We start from the raw sequence: 24,046 nt of genomic DNA on the forward strand, positions 1-24,046 counted from the left end.
CTCTGCCTTTTAAAAGTGCCAGCTTTCTGCTCCAAAAGCGAAGCAGTTACCCTTAAAGGAGGAAGCCTGTACTCCTTCCCCAAAGCTAGCTTTGGAATAAATCACCTTCCTTATACCAGACTCCCTTCTTGATAACCTGTGTTTCGGCTGCACAAGTGGCCTTCTCTGTAACTCAGCAAAGTGGTCACATTCCCCACTTTAATTCTCTCCAAGGCACTGACTACTATATGATAATTCTTTTGGTTTATTTATTTCTTAATTTGTATCTTTGTGTCTTCAATCATGAAGAAAGAAAGATAACAAATTGGTAGGAAGCCTCATCTGTTTTATTCACACCTAGACCTCTAATGCCCAAAAGAGTGCTTAACAAATAATACGCACTCATTGAACACTTGTTTTTCGTGTGTTTTTTCCCCCTCCAAATAGATTTATTGAATACAGCAAACTTCTATATACAAAGTGACCTGGACCGGCTGCTTCAAAACATGATCCTTTCTTTTTTTTTTTTTTTGAGACGGAGTCTCGCTCTGTCGCCCGGGCTGGAGTGCAGTGGCCGGATCTCAGCTCACTGCAAGCTCCGCCTCCCAGATTCACGCCATTCTCCTGCCTCAGCCTCCCTAGTAACTGGGACTACAGGCGCCCGCTACCTCGCCCGGCTAGTTTAGTAGAGACGGGGTTTCACCGTGTTAGCCAGGATGGTCTCGATGTCCTGACCTCGTGATCCGCTCGTCTCGGCCTCCCAAAGTGCTGGGATTACAGGCTTGAGCCACCGCGCCCGGCCGATCCTTTCTTACTAATAGCTTGATAGGTCAGTCCATAGTGTTAAAAAGCAATTTACTCTTATGTAAATAGAAAAGTGCCCATTGCACATTAAATGAATGGCCTAACTACTGGAACTTTAGTAGTTCTACAAGATAATTCATATAGGTGGGATGGAGTTCCTATGACAGGCTGCTGAACAACAGATAGGAGCCATCAAAGGGCCATTTTGTGTACCGCCACTGTGAAGCCATCATGCTTCTGGATCATAATGTTCCATTATCTGATGCTGGACACACCAAAGGAATATCAGTGGGGTCAGAGGTTAGCTTCGCTGCTTGCTGGGCTAGAATAGATATCACTCCAGCATGCTCATCGGACAGGGTCCCATGGCAACCCAGATTAAGTCCTTGTGAATCTGGGCACAGGACTCCAACAATGGAGGGAGTCTTCATTATATCTTCTAAGCGCTGCTCCAAGGTCGCCTCCATCCCACCCACGGTCCACCCCAGCCCAGAACCCTGAACACTTGTTGAAAGAATAAAAATAATGTGTATTGCACAATCACATTTTTATTAAAAGGGACACTATATATAGCTATTTATGGTTACTGTAGAAACAAAGGAAAAAGTATGAAAAGATACTGAATAGTGAACATTAACTTCCTTAGGGAGGTAGTGAAAGAAAAATTAAGATTTCTTTGAATAACCCTGCACTATTTAATTAGTAACAATAAGTATGTATTTCTTCTTGGAGTTAAAAAATAATTCAATAAATATAAAATGAGAAGAGAAGGAATATTCCCTCAGCTGGGGAGACAAACTGATTACACAGTTCTATCTACTCCAGAAGCTGACCAGTATTACAGTAATCTTGTTATACTAGTAATTTCTCCATTCACAGATGAAAGTAATTATTTAAAGGCACCTTGGTCACAGGTATTAAAGTATTTCAAAACCATAAAGAAAGGGGTACAATTCAGTCATAAACAAAGAGAATTTTCTTGTAAATTCTGAAATGCCCAGTTAGAACAAAATTATATATTTAGAGGAGACCTTGAGCAACTCTGAGGAAGGTAATACTTATATGGTTAGGTTCTAATATATTTACTAAAAAATTACTTTATAATCAATACCTCAATACTTTCTACTTTGGTCAGGGAAATTTTCCATGAGTTTGGAATATCAAATAATGAATATCAAAAATGTCAGATTTGGGGAAAATGCTAATGACAAACCCATCTAATATACTAAGAGCTAATTAGAAACAACCTTACCTCAATAGAAGATGGAGAACTTGATGGCACTGGAAAGGGAGTAACGGCCATCTGATTGACTGCATCCTCGTTTCTGTGAAATATTAAAATAGGCAGAATCAGTACACAGTAAATGCTAAGTTCCTGGCTCAAATTATAAATACTTCCTAAGTTCTCAGTTGAAAATGCACACACAGCATCATAGAATTAAATAAATATATATATAAATATATATAGCTTCCATATATATAGCTTCCAACCATGCAAAGTTACTATGCACAAAAAAAGATGTACTGCTCAAGGGATACTAAGATGCAATTATTAGTGGCAAAGAGTGATGATGCTAGGAGTTACTCAAATCCCATTTAGTAAGTCAGGTGCTGCAGAGGATAAGTTTGGAAAGGCTTTGGCTCTTTCAGCACTGTGGAGTATAAATTTTTCAAATGGCCATGTGCAACCTTTAGGCCCCATTAATGTCTGCAGCATTTTGTTCTTTGAACTGGAAAGGATCCCAGCCTCCTCACTTGGCTTCTAACTTTGTTTTGCATATGAAGGATGATGGGGTGTCTACAATAGGCCTGCAAGGTGGAGTATGAGGAGGAGTGATTGATGGGGAGGGCAGAGCTCCAAACAGAAAATGCTTTGTGGTTAGGTGAATTCTCCTCCTCCTCATCCCAATGGAGTAGAGTAGATGGCAGCTGAAACCTCATCACCAGGGTGACAGGCATACAACTCCTACAATACTGGTTCTGATTATTTGGACCTATTTCCACCACATTACTAGCAAATGGTTGGCAGTGGTCTGTGGGAGATAATGACTATCCTTTATAGTCATTATATCCATTATGATGCACAACCAACATAATTATCTCAAGATTTATGTGAAGTTTGCTTTTATGTTTCACAATATAAACCAAGGAAGCTCACAAAAAACACTTCCTGCTGATATGTAAAGTTCTTAGACTGTTCACAGATTTCTCTCCATATGACCCATGTATATAGAACAGCTACTGCCTGACTTGGGAGGGCATTCAAAATCCAATCCCCACTGTATGCTTTAGTTTTCACCAATTGGATTATGAGACCATTCTTCCCTTGGTGATTTAATTATGTCACTGCCTTTTCTTGAAATGCCTTTCTTTCTCTTTTTTCTTCCCTTTCCTCCCTCCCTCCCTTCCTTCCTTTCTTCTTCTTTTTTTTTTTGAGATGGAGTCTTACTCTGTCACCTAGGCTGGAGTGCAACGGCACAATCTCGGCTCACTCAGCCTCCACCTCCTGGGTTCAGTCGATTCTCCTGCCTCAGCCTCTGGAGTAGCTGGGATTACAGGCATGCACCACCACACCCGGCTAATTTTTGCATTCTTTATTTAATTTATACCCCACCCATCCTTCCCCTCCAATGTGAGTTCAATGACCTCTAACTAGGTGAATTATTCCCTTCCCTTAAATTCAAAGACTATTCTATATATCGTTGTCTTCCAAATTCACATATTTAGCCCAAATCTTTTGAGCTTAGGACTAGGACCTGTGTACCCAACTCTTGCTTTATATCTCCACTAGATGTCTTACAAGCATCTCAAATAAAATAGAGCTTTTTTTTTTTTTTTTTTTTTTTTTGGCTCCCTCTGGCGACCGGACTGGAGTTCAGTGGCCAGATCTCAGCTCACTGCAAGCTCCGCCTCCCGGGTTTACGCCATTCTCCTGCCTCAGCCTCCCGAGTAGCTGGGACTACAGGCGCCCGCCACCTCGCCCGGCTAGATTTTTGTGTTTTTTTAGTAGAGACGGGGTTTCACCGTGTTAGCCAGGATGGTCTCGATCTCCTGACCTCGTGATCCGCCCGTCTCGGCCTCCCAAAGTGCTGGGATTACAGGCTTGAGCCACCGCGCCCGGCCAAGCTTTTTTATCTCACTTAGTCACCATATGGTTCCACAGCCAATTCTCTTCACCAGAGTAAATGTCAACAACATCTGTCCAGTTGTTCAACCAGGAACCAGGGGTCATTCTTGAAAATTCTCTTCCCTCAACTGTACTTCCAACCAGCAAGTCTCATGGATTTTACCTTCAACACGTATCTTGGATCTCTCCACTTCTTTCCATCCTATCCTATCTATAAGCCATCATCATTTCTCACCTGCATGTAAGAGCGACTCAGTTATATCCTCTCTCCAACCCATTCTCCACTCTGCAAAGTTATTATGATTCTAACACATAAAACTGATCACATTTCTAACCCCTTCTTATGGCTTCTTAATGCACTTAGGATCAAGCTCAAAGTCGATAAGGAAGCTCAGAGGTCCCAGCCCCCATCTCTGGCCCCCTCTAGTGCTTCTTCCCCTTGCTCACTTATGCCCCAGTCCAGCTGCACAGACTTTCTTTCCACTTCTTAGCTGAGCCAAGATCTACCCACCTCAGGGTCTTCTCTTACCCTACTATCTTCTGCTCTGCTTGACAAATACTTTGGCTGATTTACTCCTATTTCTTCTTCATAGCTCATCATAAATGTCATTTCCTAAAACAAGCGTTCCAGGCTTCTTTTTTTTTTTAATTTTTTTATTTTTTTATTTTTTTATTTTTTTTGAGACAGAGTCTGGCTCTGTCGCCCAGGCTGAAGTGCAGTGGCGGGATCTCAGCTCACTGCAAGCTCCGCCTCCCGGGTTTACGCCATTCTCCTGCCTCAGCCTTCCTAGTAGCTGGGACTACAGGCGCCCGCCACCTCGCCCGGCTAGATTTTTGTGTTTTTTTAGTAGAGACGGGGTTTCACCGTGTTAGCCAGGATGGTCTCGATCTCCTGACCTTGTGATCCGCCCGTCTCGGCCTCCCAAAGTGCTGGGATTACAGGCTTGAGCCACCACGCCCGGCCCCAGGCTTCTTAATATGCTCATAGCACCCTCGACAATGATTGCTGTTATAGGTCTGTTTCTTTTGTATTTTACCTAACTGATTTGTGTGCACATTTGCTCCAAATCTGAATTTCTCTCTGGATGGGAAACATTCCAAGGACAGGACTCATGTCCATCCTGCTCCCTACGACACTATCTAGGGGTAACATAGTGCCTGGCAAGTGTTTGTGCTTAACACAGTCATTGAAAAAAAAAAATGAATGAATGGTGGGATGGGTTGGGGTGGGATGTAAGGACAACTCTCTTCAACAAGGAGACAGAAAGGTAGGAGTCTTAGTTCCAGCCCAGTCACTAACTAACAGAGGGACTTTGGGGAAATCACTTCTCAGAGTCTAAGTTTCTAGATCCCTTAAGTAAGTAGCTTAACTATAAGAATGCTAAATTGGTTAAATTTTTTGTGGAATGAAACACAGCAGAAATAAAAACATGAAGTCTAGGTGCCATTTCAAGCTCTATGCTTCTTGGATTCTTAGACTATCTAGGCATGAACCAAACCAAAGCAAATGGGAGAAAAACTACAACTATAAAGTGACATAGCATATCAAGCACATCTCTGTTTTTTCTGACTGCATTTCAGGTGTCTTGAGCAAACACTATTATGTTAAGAGATGGCTTGGCTATTGTTTTTCAGCGAGTACAATCCATTCCTCAGCAGTTTGCTCACATATAGAAAAAGTAATCCGTCACTTGTGGGTAAAGAACAACATTTTCCCAGTGGTAATTCTGTTTCCCACTCAATCTCTCCCATTGAACAACACAATAAAGCTCAGCTTAGGGCCGAAAGCTAACAGGCCATGTCTGCTCTAGATCTGGAACTCACAGTGCAGAGTATACTTGGCAGTAATTAAATAGATGACTTTTCATATCTCTTTCAAAGGTTACCAGCATTAAAAATATGGCTGTACATGAATTCTTATTGAGAGATCATGATGAACTGAACCAAGTTAGCTCAAATTGGCCAAGTTATCCCTTTACAATTTAATGATTTTTTCACAAATTAGTATGACTTTAATGGCCTTTAAAGTCCATATTAAATATTTTTAACCTTACATAATAGAAAACCAACAATTACTCTCACTGAAAAGAAGAAAGCTGCTATAAGAAGTTACAGTTCATAATCCTTTATAATCCGCTTAATAAAGTGGTCACATCCCTTAGCATCAAGCCATGGAGAGCTGACATAGCTGCAATTTTCAAGAGAAAAGTAGGAAAAGGGCAACCAAAGGAGAGAAGGCATTTATACTTCAGACAAGCAGTGGGGCCTGAATGACATCTGGAGAACCTTTGAGCCCTCATATCCTATGATTCTCATAAGTAATGAAATCTGTTTGCTTTATAATTAAACTTCTTTTTTTTTTTTTTGAGACAGAGTCTCTCTCTCGCCCAGGCTGGAGTGCAGCAGCGCAATCTCGGCTCACTGCAGCCTCCACCTCCCAGGTTCAAGCAACTGTCATGCCTCAGCCACCGGAGTAGCTGGGACTACAGGCGTGTGCCACCATGTGCAGCTAATTTTGGTATTTTCAGTAGAGCTGGAGTATCACCATGTTGGCCAGGCTGGTCGAGCTCCTGGGCTCAAGTGATCTGCCTGCCTCGGCCTCCCAAAGTGCTGGGATTACAAGTGTGAGCCATCAAGCCGGGTGAAACTTTCCTTTCCATATAATTAGCCTAAGTTTCTTAGGCCCCAGTGCCTCAAAGAGAACACAGTCAGGAACTGTAATTGTTTGTGGGTGTTTTTATAATTATCTTTAAGAGCTGCTGGGAGAGAGATAATGGACTTCTTCCACAGATAAGGGTGAGACCTGTTTTCCGGAGCACGGAACACTGCATGTGTGTCCTCATTGCTGTACTTGCTATGCTCTGTTCAAATTACTTGTGCTGGTTTTTCTCCCACTCTGAGCACAAGGATGAGATCTTATTACTTCATATCCTCAGCTTGTAGTGTGGCACCTGGCAGGCAGTAGGTGTACTGTGATGTAAATGTCTGTTGAACAAAAGTGATCTTAATAAGACAGGGAAAAGAAACCAGAATTACTGAAACCACCCTGTACTTTCTGAGCTGTTTCCATGAGTTAGTGAGGCCGTGCTGCCTGTAGTCAGCCAGCCATCAGTATTTACCACATGTAAGGGCCATTTCTTGGGGTGTCCACCCAGCTCACAGTGATTCCTTGGATGGGCCATAATGTCTACACTAGGTACTAATAGCCCTGCCCTCAACCAGACTGGATAAAGGGGGCAGACATCTGCCTCAGTTTGGGGCAATCAGATTCTCTCTCCCAGAGGCTTAACATTTGGAAGAGACATATAAAGATCAGGAGTGCAATGTCAATACTACCAATGGAAATGCTCAAGGAAAAACAGGGGTTCAGAACTCCCTTTTGCCGATATCTCTACAGCTTCCCTGGGTCCATCTCTGGAGCCTTATTGTATGGATCTTTTTCTAAGAGTCCATGAGGCATCTGGACTCTCACAATACATTCTCCTTTTAGTTTAAGCTGGCTGGTGGTTACTTTGATTGGTTGAAAGTCAACTATATAGCTTTGATTTTATTTTGAATATATACGTGTCTTTATTTAACAAATATTTATGCTATGTACACAAAAATGGATAAAATAGATTAAAAATGGATAAAAGACGATTCTTGCCTTTGATGATATTAGCATCATTTACTTAGTTGTGAACAAACAACTAAGTAAACAAACAACTGCAATTGTGGCATTAATACGTGATCTGGTTTGGCTGTGTCCCCACCCGAAATCTCATCTTGAATTGTAGTCCCCAAAATCCCCACATGTCAAAGGACAGACCAGGTGGAGGTAATTGAATCATGGGGCAATTTCCCCCATGCTGTTCTTGTAATAGTGAGTGAGTTCTTAGGAGAGCTGACGGTTTTATAAAAAGTGTGTGGTAGTTCCTCCTGCATTCATTCTCCCTCCTGCTGCCTTGTGAAGAAGGTGCTTTGCTTCCCCTTGCACCGTGATTATAAGTTTCTTGAGGCCTCCCCAACCACGCTGAACTGTAAGTCAGTTAAATCTCTTTCCTTTATAAATTATCCAATCTCAGATAGTATTTTCATAGCAGACTAATACACTACTCAAGGGATCTCAATTTAGTTTTACTCCAAAAGGATGCTAAGAATACCTCTAATTCAGCTTCTTGTTTGTAGAATATATTTGTATTTGTGGAAAACGCACATTCTGGATCCTGATTTGAATTGTTTTGTTATAAAAATGAAACTCACATTGGTAAAAATCATGTAACTTGTGTTAGACAAAAAGCTAAGTCTCCCAAGATTCCTGCCCCCAGTTTACAGACAAATTTCACTTCCATAATGAGATTATATGATAAGTCATAGCTGACTATAAGATAAAGGGAGATTATTAGTTTGGGCCTGATCTAATCATACAAGCAAAGCCCTTCAAATCTGGAGATTTCACTTAGAACCTCAGTATCCTAAAGCCTTAAATTAGTAGGTTGACTTAAATGAATTCTAAACTGATTAAACTCTTTGTGGAATGCCCAGAGGTCACAGACAGGAAGTCAGAGATTGGAAGCACCATTGCTTGCTTCAGGATGGAGGGGGCTTCCTGACAAGGACTGTGGGGGACCTCTAGGAGCTGACAGCTGCCCCCACCTGAGAACCAGCAAGAAAATAGAGAATGAGCCTGGAAGCGACTTTCTCCCCAAAGCCTCCAGACAAGACCTCAGCCTGGCCAATGCCTGACTTGAGCTTAGTAATACCCTGGGCAGAGAACTGAGCCACGGCTTGTCATGCCAGCATTCTGACCTACACAACTGTGAGCCAATAAACGGGTATTGTTTTCTGCCATTCAATTTGGGTGATTTGTTACATGGCAAGAGAAAATTAATACATGACACAAATTTTGATTTGGAAAACATGGTCACCGGAAATATAACTGGAAACATAACATTTGACTGCTTACCAGATACCACTGTTCAAAATGCTTTACATACATTAACTCATTTAACCTTCATAACAAGTCTACATCTTAGTTAGAATTATTTTTTTCATTTTCTCTTGGTTTTACAGAAAGGTTAAGCAACCTGACCAAAGTCACACAGCTTATAAATCACAAAGCTGATAAATAGCAGAGCTGAGGTTCAAAAACAGCAGTCTGGTTTCAAAACCTACTCTTAAATACTATACTACAGTGTTTCCCATTTTAATAGTCTATCCAGAGCCACAGATGTCTCCTTCTCTCATATACGCAAGTTAAGATCCCTAGGTGGGTCTAGGCTATTAAATTTTGGGCTATTACTTTTTAAATTATTTAATACATTTCCTTGGGGTAAAAATACATGCACAGTTCTAAGTCTGCTCACTGTATCAACTGCAGTCTGTCCACATTTCATATGTAGGTTCTGGGTGTTTTATCTATTAACATATTACCCATCCCTTATAGAGATATAATGACTATAAAAGGCTTTAAAATTTCATTTTGTGTGATGGGGCAGGTATAGTGGTGAATATTACAGTGGAGTGTAATTTCCTCAGTACTATTCTGGGATAGTTATTAGGGCTGTTCATAAATCCTCTAGCTTCAGCTTTTCTTCCTCTTTAAAGGTGAACCAGTGCTTGATTAGCTACATTTCCTTTTTCTGCATTGGTGATCATGGAAACAAATGGTGAGAAGGCACCTCTGCTGCCTGGCTACGTGAATGACCATGGTGAACAGAGGGCTCCTTACTGGGCCCTGATGGGTATGTAACATGAGAAAGAAATAAACCTTTGTTTATTTCTTTGTTGTCTGAAGCCATGAGTTTTGGGGCTGTTTGTTACTGAAGCATAACTGTGTCTACCCTGGGTCTAACATGCTCTATACAAGTTTATTCTATAATACTTTTTTAAAAAGTCACATTTATACCTTATTCATAGTAACCAAAAACTGGAAACAACCCAAATGTTCACCAACAGGAGAATGATCATCAAATTTTTATATATTCATAGAATGAAGTATTACTCTGTGATTAAAGGAATAAACATAACATGGATAAATCTCAAAAATGTTATGTTAATGAAAGAAACCAGACACAAAAGAATAAATGCTGTTTGATTCTATTTACATTAAGTTTAAGAACAGTTGAAACTAACCTATAGTGACAGAAATCAGGAAGCAGATGGCTCTTGGGGGAAGGAGAGATTGACTGTAAAGGGACACCAGCAATCTTTCAGAGGTGAATGAATAGTCTATATTTTTGTTTTGTGTGGAGGTTACACAGGTGTATGCAATTATCAAAACTCAACAGACTTAAGACATACAATCTATTGCACTGAGTATAAATTATACTCCAACAAAAAAATAAATCCATGATAATGTGTAGTACAAGACAACTACGTTAGCTTGGAAATGAATATAAGCAAAGGCACAGACAGACCAAAGCAAAGGTATGGATTCGATCACTGATAAGATAAAAGTAAGATACGAAACAACATAAAACCCTGGTTTCTCAAGCTTTAAAACTGGGATAATGTCTAATATTAATAGAACTGTTAGGAGATAATGTAAATGTCAAAGCACCAAAGCACACTAATAGAAGTAAATATTTAATGTTTTATGGCTTTGTCATGTTAAATCTCAAATGCTTAAACTTCCAGGTGCTACGTCCTCGGTTACTATTAATTCACTGAGCCATCAATCAAAAAATTTAAAACATCACTGAGTCTAATGCTTTGACTCTAAAGGCTTTATTCTTCTTTTTTCTTTTAATCCCATAGTTTCCATCCTAATTCATGTCCTTTTCATGTTGCCTGGTCTATGACAACAGTATCCCTACTTGTTTTCTTGTTCTGCTTTCTCTGCATCTGAATCCATCCAAATTGCTCCCTCTCAACTGTGAAAACTACCCCCTGGAACCGAGCCTGAAAATAACCCAACATCAATGAGTTCCCTCTATGGATGTTTGTTTTGCCTGATGTATAGTTACTTATTTGCATGTCTTTGTAGTTGCTGGAGAACTCCTTACTTAACTGTATGACTTTATACAGTATATGACATACAGGAGATGCTCAGTAAATCGTGAATTGCTGATGCCATTTGGACTCAGTTCTTTCCTATGTAAGTCTACCTAGCTAGCATTAAATATTAACTAACTCTGGCTATACCCACTTCTCCAACAGCAATCGCTTGCTACTTTGAATCTCTAAACTGCTTATGTGGCTTGTCTCAGTAACTTCATTCTATTCTTCTAAGAGCATTTCACTGTATTTTTGGATGCACATATATGTCATATACAGCAATTTGTTGATATAACATATTTATTCTTTGTGCCTCAAAGGTGTAACCATAATTCAAACTATAATAAGGGATTTCATTAACATGTTATTTGATAGCCCTCGACTAATTCCTTAGGATAAATATGAGATACTCTAATATAAACTCGAAAAGAATACTGTAAATTGTTGCCAAAATAAAAATTAGTGGTCATGAGGAGAACATACTTATGCTTCAGGGAAACACAACAAGTCCATGGTGACAATTTATGAATGATGAAAAATAAGACATCTAATGTAACGGGCAGTGTGTGTATATTTGTAGAACGCCATAACTTTATCAGGATATGAGATATTCCTAAGAAGCATTTCTACCTCTTCTAAAAGCAAGAAAGTGTGTTTCATCTTAAAATTCATAGGGAATTTCAAGGGACCCCAAATAGCCAAAACAATCTTGAAAAAGAAAAAGTTGAAGGTCTTACCTTTCCTTGATGTTCAAACCTACTGCAAAGCTACGGTAATCAAAATAGGGTGGTACTGGCATAAAGATAGACATATTAACCTATAGAATAGGACAGACAGCCAAGAAATAAATGCTTGTATACATGTATGTATATATGTATTTTGAGACAGGATCTCACTCTGTCACCCAGGCTGGAGTGCAGTGACATGATCATAGCTCATTGAACACTTGAAGCCTCAAATTCCCAGGCTCAAGCGAACCTCCTACCTCAGCCTTCTGAGTAGCTGGGACTACAGGTGCAGGCTAAGATTTCTGGTTTTTTTTTTTTTTTCAAACAGTCTCCCTCTGTTGTCCAGGCAGCAGTATGGGTGACGTGATCATGGCTCACTGCAGCCTCGACCTTCCAGGCTAGAGCAATCCTCACACCTCAGATTCCCAAGTAGCTGGGACCACAGGTGGGTGCCACCACACCGGGCTAATTTTCTTTTTGAATTTTAGTAGAGATGAGGTCTCGCTATGTTGCCCAGTCTGGTCTTGAATTCCTGAGCTCAAGCAATCCTCCGACCTCAGCCTCCCAAAGTGCTGGGATGACAGGCATGAGCCACCACACCCACCCTGTATATAATTCAGTGATTTTCAACTAGAACACCAAGACCATTCAGTGGGGGAATGGATGATCTTTTCAACAAATGGTGCTGGAAAAACTGGATATCTACATGTAAAAGAATGAAGTCTTCTGGGTGAAGGTTACACAGATGGGGTGCATCTGTAATCCTAGCTATTCAAAAGGCTGAGATGGGAGGATGGCTTAAGCCCAGGAGTTTGAGGCTAAATTGCATTATGATCATGCCTGTGAAGAGCCACTACTCTCCAGCCTGAGCAACATAGATCCTCAACTCTAAGAGAGGGGAAAAAAAGAATGAAGTCATAGCCTTCCTTTACACCATATATGAAAATAAACTCAAAATGAATCAAGGGCTTAATATAAGAGCTAAAAGTATAAGACTCTTAGATGAAAACATACGGATGAAATGCTTTGTGACACTGGATTTGACAATAATTTCTTGAATACAACACCAAAAGCGCAGGCAACAACAAAAATAGACAAATTGGACATCAAAATAAAAGCCTTATGTATATCAAAGGACACAATCAACAGAGTGAAAAGGCAACTTACGAAATAGGAGAAAATATTTGCAAATCATATATCTGACAAGTGGTTAATATCTAGAATATGTAAAGACTCCCATAATTCAACAAGAGCAAAACAAACAACCTCATTAAAAAAATGGGCAAGGGACTTGAATAGACATTTCTATAAAGAAAACACGCAAAAAGTCAGTAAGCACATGAAAAGATAATATCACTAATTCATCAGGGAAGTGCAAATCAGGCACATCAAAATCACAATGAGATACCACCTCATACTTATTAGGATGGATACCATCCAAAAAAACAAACAAAAAAAAGGAATGTTGGCCGGGCGCGGTGGCTCAACCCTGTAATCCCAGCACTTTGGGAGGCCGAGACGGGCGGATCACGAGGTCAGGAGCTCGAGACCATCCTGGCTAACACGGTGAAACCCCGTCTCTACTGAAAATACAAAAAACTAGCCGGGCGAGGTGGCAGGCGCCTGTAGTCCAGCTACTCTGGAGGCTGAGGCAGGAGAATGGCGGGAACCCGGGAGGCGGAGCTTGCAGTGAGCTGAGATCCGGCCACTGCACTCCAGCAAAAAAAAGGAATGTTGGCAAGGTTATGAAGAAATTAAAACCTGTGTACGTTGTTGGTAGGGATGTAAAATGGTACAGCAACTATGGAAAACAGTATGGAGATTCCTCAGAAAATTAAAAATAGATTAACTGTAGGACTCAGGAATTCCATTTGTGTGGTATATATCCAAAATAATTGAAAGCAGGGTCTGGAAGAGATATCTGTATATCCGTGTTCATAGCAGCATTATTTACAGCCACCAAAAGGTGGAAGCAACCCAAGTACCTATCAATGGATGCGTGGACAAATAAACATGGCACAGACATAAAATGGAACATTATTCAGCCTTAAAAAGGTAAGAAATTCTAGCACATGCTGTGACATGAATGAACATCGAAAATACATGCTAAGTGAAATATACCAGTCACATAAGGACAAACACTGCATGAGTCCACTTATGTGAGGTACCTAGGACAGTCAAATTCAGAGACAGACAGTAGAATGGTGGCTGCCAGGGGCTGAGAGGAGGGAAGAATGGGGAGTTATTGTTGAATGTATACAGAGTTTCAGTTTGGGAAGATGAAATAATTCTGGAGATGGATGGTGATGATGGTTGCCCAACAATGTGAATGTACTTCAAGCCACTGAACTGTGCATTTAAAATGGTAAAGATGGTACCTTTTGAATTATATGTTATACTCAGTTGCTTCCACCTTTTGGCTACAGTAAATAATATTGCTACGAACACGGATATAGAAATATCTCTTCCGGATCCAGCTTTCAATTATTTTGGATGCATACTCCACAAGTAGAATTGCTGGGTCCTGTGGTCAAATTTTGTGTTGTTTATTTCATCACAATTTAAATTACTGAGCAAGAAAAAGAGTGAAAGTGTGATGAAAATACGTTTGAATTATTTAGAATGTCACTTAAAATCATGATTGTCTTCAGGGTACTCTGGGCCTGCCTCTTGGAAACGTCCTTTCACCAAATCCATAGGATCTCATTTTATGCCAACAAAATATCATTTTATCAAAAGCAGAAGTTATGTGCCTGAATTCAGCCTGGATGTTGAGCAGGCTGACTTTATTTATTGCAACTCGTTCTGAAATGATTACAACTACAATCTAGTGCCTGGCACATCATTTAGGTGCATGTGCACGTACACACACACACGAATGTTGAATAAATGAACACATCAACACAACTAACAAGGCCTGGATATTGCTTTCTGATTGGACTAAATCTAGTGGTCTAAGCCATCTCAGGATAGTGAAAAATAATCTCTATACTTCCTGTATTGGAACACGACACTGAATTAACGTTCAGCCAGGAAAGCTCCATGTAAATGAGCCAGAAGTCATGTACAAAACAAAGCAAATCATTCTATCTCAACAGGAAAATTCCTTTCCAAAAAGATTCCAGGAGATACTCCTAACTGTATGAACAGAGGAAACAGTTCCAATTCACAATTAGAAGAAACTACCAAAATAGCTGAGTATGCTGAATCGGAAATAAAAGTCCAATGACAGTGGAATAATGAGTTCTATTTACTTGGCACTTCAAACAATGTCAATCACTAAGGAGGGCTGCCGGGTGAAAGCAGTATCTAGACCCACATTTTACACAGGAGGCCCCAGGCATGTTCTAAATAATTGTTGCCAGTTGCGCAGAGGAAAAGGTGGGTCATAAAATACTTGGCAGTGCAGGCTGGCAGGAGAGTTGATGTGGGGAACTTAGGACTGGATGAAACGGATGACTTAGCCTAATAAGTTTATCAAAGAGAGTCCTTTTCTTTTCTTTTTTTTTTTTTTGAGACAGAGTCTCTCTCTGTCACCCGGGCTGGAGTACAGTGGCACTATCTCAGCTCACTGCAACCTCTGCCTCCTGGGTTGAAGTGATTCTCTTGCCTCCGTCTCTTGAGTAGCTGGCATTACAGACGCATGCCACCATGTCCAGTTAATTTTTTGGCATTTTTAGTAAAGACAGGGTTTTGTCATGTTGGCCAAGCCAGTCTCGAACTCCTGGCCTCAAGTGATCAGCCCGTCTTGGCCTCTCAAAGTACTGGGATTACAGGTGTGAGCCACTGCGCCCAGCCTTCCAAGACAGTCTTTCTAAAAGGTAGTACAGTAGATACTCTCACCCATTCCCCTCTTATTCCTGGCTGGCAAATTCCAAACATTCAGACACACAGACCTTAATATGCAGCCCTCACCATAAGGCCATGTGCTGGGATCCCCACCCTCAGGGACAAACTGGGACAAATCCTGCCTGATTGCTCTTTGATAATCATGGTAATCTCATTTCAAGAGGCAGCAATGGTTTGGCAATGGTAATGAGTCATACTGGAGATCCTCAGTAGAGACTTGTTCAGAGGCCTTATGCTTTGCTAAAGTCATCTGAAGGATGAAAAACTCAGAATTCTAAGGCTAAAAGTTTACAAGTGGCAGGAATATGCACAGAGGAAACCAAACGTCTCACTCTGGTTGCCATAATTTGTTCAGATAGCACTATTTCTTATCTGTTCATTAAGATTCCTTGATAGTAAGCAATAAAAATAAATTTGGGCCAACTTAAGCAAAAGAGAATTTACTGGAGGGATACTGAGCTCTCACAAAATTGACAGGCTATAGGATCAGGCTTGGGACAGTCGGGAACTAAGAGACCTCCAGAGGACAAAGAAGTAGGAAACAGAACAATGTAGCAGGAGTGTCTGGCCAGGGCACTGTGGCTCTATGAATAAACATCATTCATATCAAATCACTCACATTGCTTGCTTCCAATTCTATGCCTAAAGTATCATATTACCCAAGTGTGAGACACATTGACCACCTGCTGGCCACACTTTGGCAGTGAGAGAAAAAACTGGCTCCTTCAGCTTCCACAGAGGGAGACAGGTATCTAGATGTACTGTTTCACTGTGTGTGTGTGTGTGTGTGTGTGTGTGTGTGTGTATTGGGAGGTGGGAAGTGGGGAAGTGGGGGTCTACCCAAGGAAACAGGAATTCCACTGGGCAAATAGTATAAATATTGACCAGCAAGAAAGAAAAAAAGCAAGCTCACATCATCCCTGATGACCATCCCAATTAGTTGTCTCTGAGTGCCAAAAGAGGTGAAACAAATAAAGGCATAATTCCCATAAGCGAATATATGCAGGTATTATATTAAGGAATGGAAGTAGCAAAGAAAAAATTACCAATTCTGCCCACGAAAGAGTAAAACTGAGTAGACCAATATCAACTTCTGAAATTGGATTGGTAATTAAAAAAAAAAAACCTGCCAACCAAAAAAAGCCCTGGACCAGATGGATTCACAACTGAATTCTACCAGACATACAAAGAAGAACTGATACCAATCCTACTGAAACTATTCCAAAAAAATCAAGGAGGAGGGGCACCTCCCTAACTCATTCTATGAAGCCAGCATCAGCTGACACCAAAATCTGGCAGAGACGCAACAAAAAAAGAAAACTTCAAGCCAGTATCCCTCATGAACATAGAAGCAAAAATCATCAACAAAATATTAGCAAACCAAATTCAGCAGCACATCAAAAAGCTTACCACCACCAAGTAGGCTTTATTCCTGAGATGCAAGTCTGGTTCAACATACACACATCAGTAAATGTGATTCACCACATAAACAGAATCAAAAGCAAAAATCATATGATGATCATCTCAATAGATGCAGAAAAAGCTTTTGATAAAATCCAACATACCTTCATAATAAAAACCCTCAACAGACTACACACTGAAGGAACACCTCAAAATGATAAAAGCCATCTCTGAAAAACCTGCAGCTGACATCATGCTACCTTACAGAATTCAAAACAATTGACATACACAGCTATACTTACCCAATGATACCTTCCTAAAGAAGGATTGCTTCTCTCCTAGAAGCACATGTCCAGGTATTCTGATTGGGTACCCAGTTGTGGAACCTTTGGGTTTCTACACATCCTATGACTTTGCTTACTTATCCTTCGAGTCTTAGCCTAAGCATCTTTCTCTGTGACATCTTCCCACAGACCCCAAAGACTACATCAGATGCATCTCCTATATGTCCCTACAGCATCACAGTACTTTTATCACTGGATATGTACTAGACTATTGTTTATTCTCTGTTTCCTCCTTTCAGACAGAAATTGTGCTCTTTCCATCACCAACCCCACCGCAATAACACACATAGGTGTTCTGTAAACACCTGCTGAAAAGATGAATGAATGTTTCTTTTCTTTTTTTTTTTTTTTTGACACGGAGTCTCGCTCTGTCGCCCAGGCTGGAGTGCAGTGGCCGGATCTCAGCTCACTGCAAGCTCCGCCTCCCGGGTTCACGCCATTCTCCTGCCTCAGCCTCCCGAGTAGCTGGAACTACAGGCGCCCGCCACCTCGCCCGGCTAGTTCTTTGTAATTTTTAGTAGAGACGGGGTTTCACCGTGTTAGCCAGGATGGTCTTGATCTCCTAACCTCGTGATCCGCCCGTCTCGGCCTCCCAAAGTGCTGGGATTACAGGCTTGAGCCACCGCGCCCGGCTGAATGTTTCTTTACAAAAGTTAAACTCATGCTTATGCATGCATTCTTTTTTCCTATTTATCAAAACTAGATCTAATGAATCAAGAGCACAAGAAGGATTTTTATTTTTATGATTTTTGAGATGGAGATTCACTCTTTTTGCCCAGGCTGGAATGCAATGCGTGATCTCAGCTCACTGCAACCTCCACCTCCTGGGTTCAAGTGATTCTCCTGTCTCAGCCTCCCAAATACCTGTGATTACTGGCACCCACCACCATGCCCAGCTAATTTTTGTATTTTTAGTAGAGACGGGGTTTCACCATGTTGGCCAGGCTGGTCTGGAACTCCTGACCTCAGATGATCCGCCCGCCTGGGCCTCCCTAAGTGCTGGGATTACAGGTGTGAGCCACCATGCCCGGGCAAGAAGGATTTTTAAAATAGGCATCCAAGTTGTTTCTTCGGATGGTCATCTCCTTAAGATGACTCTGGCATTCACATTAACTTCAAGCAATATTGTCTTTCAGGGAGATGGCCAGAGGACAACGAGCCACACTATATTTTTAATTACAAAAGCAAGACATATGTTCAATCGATACAGGAAGGTGGAGCCCATGGTGAGTCCACTTTTACTCAGTGGGGCTTGACAGCTAGCACTAAATCTTTCCAAGGATTTCAGTTTCATCTCATTTCCTTTAGCCCCAGGAGTTTTTACACAGTACACATTTTCCACATGTAATTAAGTAAGGGAGAGTGAGTTGTTATACATGACATTCAAGTTTTGATAGTGGGGGAAGGTATGACAAGAGCTGCAGGCAAGATCATTAATCTTTTTGGATCCCTGCACTGCCAAATACAGCAATTAATTCATTGTGTTAATACGGTTCTCCTCCTGTACTTAAATTGGTGTGCTCACATGAAGGGGAGAATGCCAAACACGAACACCCACAGAACTGAATGTAGAGTGCACAGCAAGCACCCAGATTGTAATACGCATCTGGATGATACAGAGTTGAATAATTTAGTGTATCAGAGACCATATGTTTAGAGTACAATTTCCAGGATTGTCCAAAATCTAATGATGTGAAAAGGAAAAGGGAAAAAGTGATTATGTAAGTCATGTATAAAGAGCTGCAACTTGCTAATTTGTGCTAATGACCCACAGAGCCCTTGCCAATTACAGATGAATTAGTATATGAATAAATACAAGTGTTAAAAGAATATGACAAGGACCTGATCACAAAATGTACATTACTATAGACTAAAGGCCTTAGTTAATTAAAATGTTGCTTGCAGCATATTTTAATAGCTTTCTGTGATTACTGCTAATCATTCTCTAAAACCTGTGGCCAGTTCCCATTTTCATCTCAATTGTCAATAAATTTGAAAAACAGTTGCCAAGGTATAAAAGCCAAAATTTTCTGTATAATGGAAAAGCACAGAGAATAATTTCAACTAAGGAAGGAAATTTTGCCAAATAGAAGTGCAAATTGTAAAGAAATACAATTTATAAAAACTAGTTTTCAAAGTTACATTATAACACAGTACAAGCTATGCAGAGTTCAAAAGACAAGCAAAATCGCATCTGTGGTGCTGAGATGATTTAAGTGTTAACTTTTGGAAATTTGATAATGAAGCGAATTTTAACTTCTTCAGGATTTGATTCTAAAACAGGCAAAATCAGGACTCTTATAATAAATAATTATTCAGAATCACTCCTATACATTTTTTCTCCCTATTAAAGAAGACATAAAAAAACTTAGCTAATTTGGGAAAGTACTGGGAAGAGGGGCTGAGGTATGAGGAATTTTGTAAAATACTGAGTTACAGAAATATAGATTTTTTAATCCACAAAATAACAACAATGAACTTACTGTAATTGTTGCCTTTGGACAATAAGTAACCTAGAACTGCTTAGTAGGAGCAAAAAGGAAATTCATTCAACAAAGCTTTCTGAACACTGGTTATATGCTACACACTGTAATTGAAAGACCATGCAGGAAAGGTTCATGCTACAGTCTGAATGTTTGTGTCCCCTCAAAATTCATATGTTGAAACTGAATCACCAGCATGAAGGTATTAATAGGCAGGGCCTTTTAGAAGGTGTTTACGTCATGAGAGTGGGGCCCTCATGGTGGGATTACTGCCTTACAAAGTAGGCTCAAGGGAGCCCCTCCTGTTACGTGAGGATACACGGAATAGATCTATGAAAGAGGAAGTGGGCCCTCTCCCAGACACCAAATCTGCTAGAGCCGTGATCTCGCACGTTGTAGCCCCCAAAACCGTGAGAAATAAACTTCTGGGCCAGGCCCAGTGGCTCACATCTGTGATGCCAGCACTTTGGGAGGTTGAGGTGGGCAGACCATTGAGGCCAGGAGTTTGAGACCAGCCTGGCCAACACAGTGAAACCCCATCTCTACTAAAATACAAAAAAAATTAGCCGGGCCTGGTGGTACACACCTGTAGTCCCAGCTACTCGGGAGACTGAGGCATGAGAACTGTTTGAGCCTGGGAGGCAGTGGCTGCAGTGTGCCAAGATCGCACCACTGCACTCCAGCCTGGGTGACAAAGCAAGACTCTGTCTCAAAATAAATAAATAAATAAATGAATTTCTGTTCTTTATAAGACACTCGGGTATTTTGTTATAGCAGCCCGAATGGACTAAGAATTAGATTACAGATTTTAAATGTACATTGATACTTCTAAATTGCTTAAAATCACTTCCAGTAAATAAGCATTCACTAGCATCCTTAATTTTGTGTATACCATTGATTTACTCAACAAATTCTTTTCTTGATTTTGTTCTGTTCAATGATCAAAATTGAAATAATCAGACTCTACATTGATGGAGCTTTACTACTATGATTAAAATTCTATTCAGGTTTCTCTTCTGTCTTCTAAATTATTTCAAATCATTTAACCTTTCTTTATTGAAGGAGGAGGGTTTTATTTCCCAACTACATAATTGCATTAAACTATTTCCTTTGGACTCTATTCAATTTTCTTTTTGCTCTTTTTAAAATTGCACAGCCCATGTGGGTAATAAAAGCCCCACATGTGCTGAAGAGGTAAGTAATGTTGATAACAGCTCTTGTGGTAGCAGCCATCACTATGTACTAAATACCATGTGCAGATGCTAACCCTGTTAAGTGCTACATACATCTTCTCATGTACTAGCCACATAGTGTGGTGTTTTTTTTTTTAGTTTTTTTTTTTTTTGAGACAAGGTCTTGCTGTCACCCAAGCTGAAGTGCAGTGGCGTGATCATGGCTCACTGCAGTCTCAACCTCCTTGGCTCAAGCGATGCTCCTGCCTCAGCCTCCCAAGTAGCCGGGACTACAGGCCACATGCCACCACACGTGGCTAATTTTTTTACTTTTGCACAGATTGGGTCTCACTATGTTGCCCAGGCCAGTCTTAAACTCCTGAACTCAAGCCATCCTACTGCCTTGGCCTCCCAAAGTGGTGGGATTACAGGTGTGAGTCACTGCACCCGGCCCCCACACAACTTTATGCAAAGTTTTCAAGTCTAAACACACTACTTTTGTGGACTTCTCTTAATGAACAACATCTGAATCTCTTGAGTGCTGACCTCTCTTCAAAGTCTACTCAAATTTTTTTAAAATCAAGTAACTCTAATTTTATAACCTTTGCCAAAAGAAAGGACAAGAAAACCAAAAAGGAGACTGGTGTCTAACAGAGGATGTCAAAGGAGAGTAAGGATAAAGGGCTCATCTTAACATACAAAGATATACGTGATGGAGGAAGCTTTCACTCTCTGAAAATAGAGTAAAAAACTAGAAAGCCAGAAAGTGCCACTAGATGGGAGAAAAGGATGCTAATAGAGGATTTCCTTTTTTTTTTTTGAGACAGAGTCTCGCTCTGTCAACCAGGTGGGAGTGCAGTGGTGTGATCTCGGCTCACTGAAACCTCTGCCTCCTGAGTTCAAGAAGGAATTCTCCTGCCTCAGCCTCCTGAGTAGCTGGGATTACAGATGTGCGCCACCACGCCCGGCTAATTTTTGTATTTTTAGTAGAGACAGGGTTTCACCATGTTGGCTTGGCCAGGCTGATCTCGAACTCCTGACATCGTGATCTGCCCGCCTCAGCCTCCCAAAGTGCTGGGATTACAGACATGAGCCACCATGCCTGATCTTTTTTATTTGAGATAGAGTCTTTCTCTGTCGTCCAGGCTGGAGTGCATGGTGCGATCTCAGCTCATTGAAGCCTCTGCCTCCTGGGTTCAAGCAATTCTCCTGCCTTAGCCTCCCGAGTAGCTGGGAGTAGAGCTGTGTGCCATCACACCTGGCTAATTTTTTGTATTTTTCAGTAGAGACAGGTTTCACTGTGTTGGCCAGTCTGGTCTCAAACTCCTAACCTCAGGTGATCCTCCCAAAGTGCTGGGATTACAGATGTGAGCCACCGTGCCTGGTCCTAATGCAGGATTTCCTTAGGAGCAAAGTGGAAGTGGAAAGGAATATTTCAATCACATTAGTGCCCATGCTGAGAATAAAACCACCTCCTAATCCCAATGGTCCCTGGGAACGGACAGATCTTACTGCTGGTAACTAACAAGAAAGGGAAGAATAATAATGATTGTCATCATCCTAAAATAGCAGCTAACATTCTTTCACCCCTTACTCTATGCTAGATATTGTATTGAGCATTTTCAATTTCTGAAATATCACAATGAATGCGGGAGGTGCTGTATTATCCCATTTTACAGATGATACCTGAGTCTCAGAAGGAAAAAGAAGCAGAGCTACAGTGAACATAGAGGGTTAGGTACATGACCTAAAAATAATTCAGATTTACTTGTCATTTCAGTCCAATAAAGAGAATCAAACAACCTCATTTCTACTGCTGATGTGGCAATGTTGGCTACAAACAGTCAGATCCCTAATTCTGATTTACTTGTACCATGAGGGCTCAATCAGCTTGCAGGGAAGGTGTGAGTAAATGTGAAGCCCCAAACACACAATACAACTCTAGGCAGCAGTGCTGACATCTTCTCTATTCTGGGCTTCTCACCAGCACTCTTACAAGGAAGCTCCTAAAAATGTCCTCAGTTCTATTTTCTTGTTTATTCTTCAATGAAGACATTAATGATTCAGCAAATGTACCAAATAATAGTGACAGGAAGAGAAGTTAGCATGTCTCATTATATTTATATACAGGATAAATGGATCCAGAAAGGGAAGAATGTTTTATAACTGAAATATAAATACTAGCCTCAGCTACCGATTCTATCCTGTGAAATATAAGCAAGTAAGAAAACTTCATAATCAAAACAATCAGTACTTTTCTTTTCTTTTTTATTTTTTTGAGACAAGAGTCTCACTGTCACCCAGGCTGGAGTGCAGTGGCGCAGTCTTGGCTCACTGCAAGCTCTGCCTCCCGGGCTCACGCCATTCTCCTGCCTCAGCCTCCCGAGTAGCGGGGACTACAGGTGCCCGCTACCACCACGCCCGGCTAATTTTTTGTATTTTCAGTAGAGACGGGGTTCCACTACATTAGCCAGGATGGTCTCGATCTCCTGACCTTGTGATCCGCCCGCCTCGGCCTCCCAAAGTGCTGGGATTACAGGCGTGAGCCACCGTGCCCTGCAATACTTTTCTTGAAGTGACAGTTACAAAAGGAATATATGTTTTTAGAAGGAACAGTGATTTCACTAGACAAATCAAAGATGACACAGTCTTACATTAATAACATCTTCAGAAGAGGTCTTTGATTTTGCAAAACCAGATCTAGCAATCTTACCTGATGAAAACCAGCTTGACCTTTGACGGGGCAGTCTTAATAATGGCAGATGCATTTTGGTGACTTCTTCCATACAGAATCTGATTGTTTATCTGTTTGGGAAAAAATACAATGTACTAAATTATACATGTCTACAAGTATATACGTATATACTTGGAATTAAATGATAAAGTCTACTGATTTTTTTGTTTTTTTTGAGACACTCTCACTCTGTCATCCAGGCCGGAGTGCAGTGGTGCGATCTTGGCTCACTGCAACCTCTGCCTTCTGGGTCCAAGTGATTCTCATGCCTCAGCCTCCTGGGTAGCTGGAATTACCAGCATGCACCACCATGCCTGGCTAATTTTTGTATTTTTAGTAGAGACGGGGTTTCTCCATGTTGGTCAGGCTAGTCTTGAACTCCTGAACTCAAGCCATCCTACTGCCTTGGCCTCCCAAAGTGGTGGGATTACAGGTGTGAGTCACTGC

At 40.9% G+C, this 24,046-nt stretch overlaps 1 protein-coding gene across 1 annotated transcript in view; it reads right to left on the minus strand.

The window, feature by feature from the left end:
• The window catches only part of INADL (InaD-like (Drosophila)), a 472,039-nt gene that overhangs the window by 147,414 nt on the left and 300,579 nt on the right, over positions 1 to 24,046 (minus strand). The window contains exons 29-30 of the mRNA XM_011941560.1: positions 23,579 to 23,670; positions 2,036 to 2,108 (exon numbers count right to left, since the gene is read on the minus strand). Of these exons, the coding sequence (XP_011796950.1) occupies positions 2,036 to 2,108; positions 23,579 to 23,670 (165 nt within the window). The remainder of the gene's footprint in view (positions 1 to 2,035; positions 2,109 to 23,578; positions 23,671 to 24,046) is intronic.

Source organism: Colobus angolensis, unplaced genomic scaffold (genome assembly GCF_000951035.1).
Source record: "Colobus angolensis palliatus isolate OR3802 unplaced genomic scaffold, Cang.pa_1.0 Scaffold102, whole genome shotgun sequence".
Lineage (NCBI taxonomy): Eukaryota > Metazoa > Chordata > Mammalia > Primates > Cercopithecidae > Colobus > Colobus angolensis.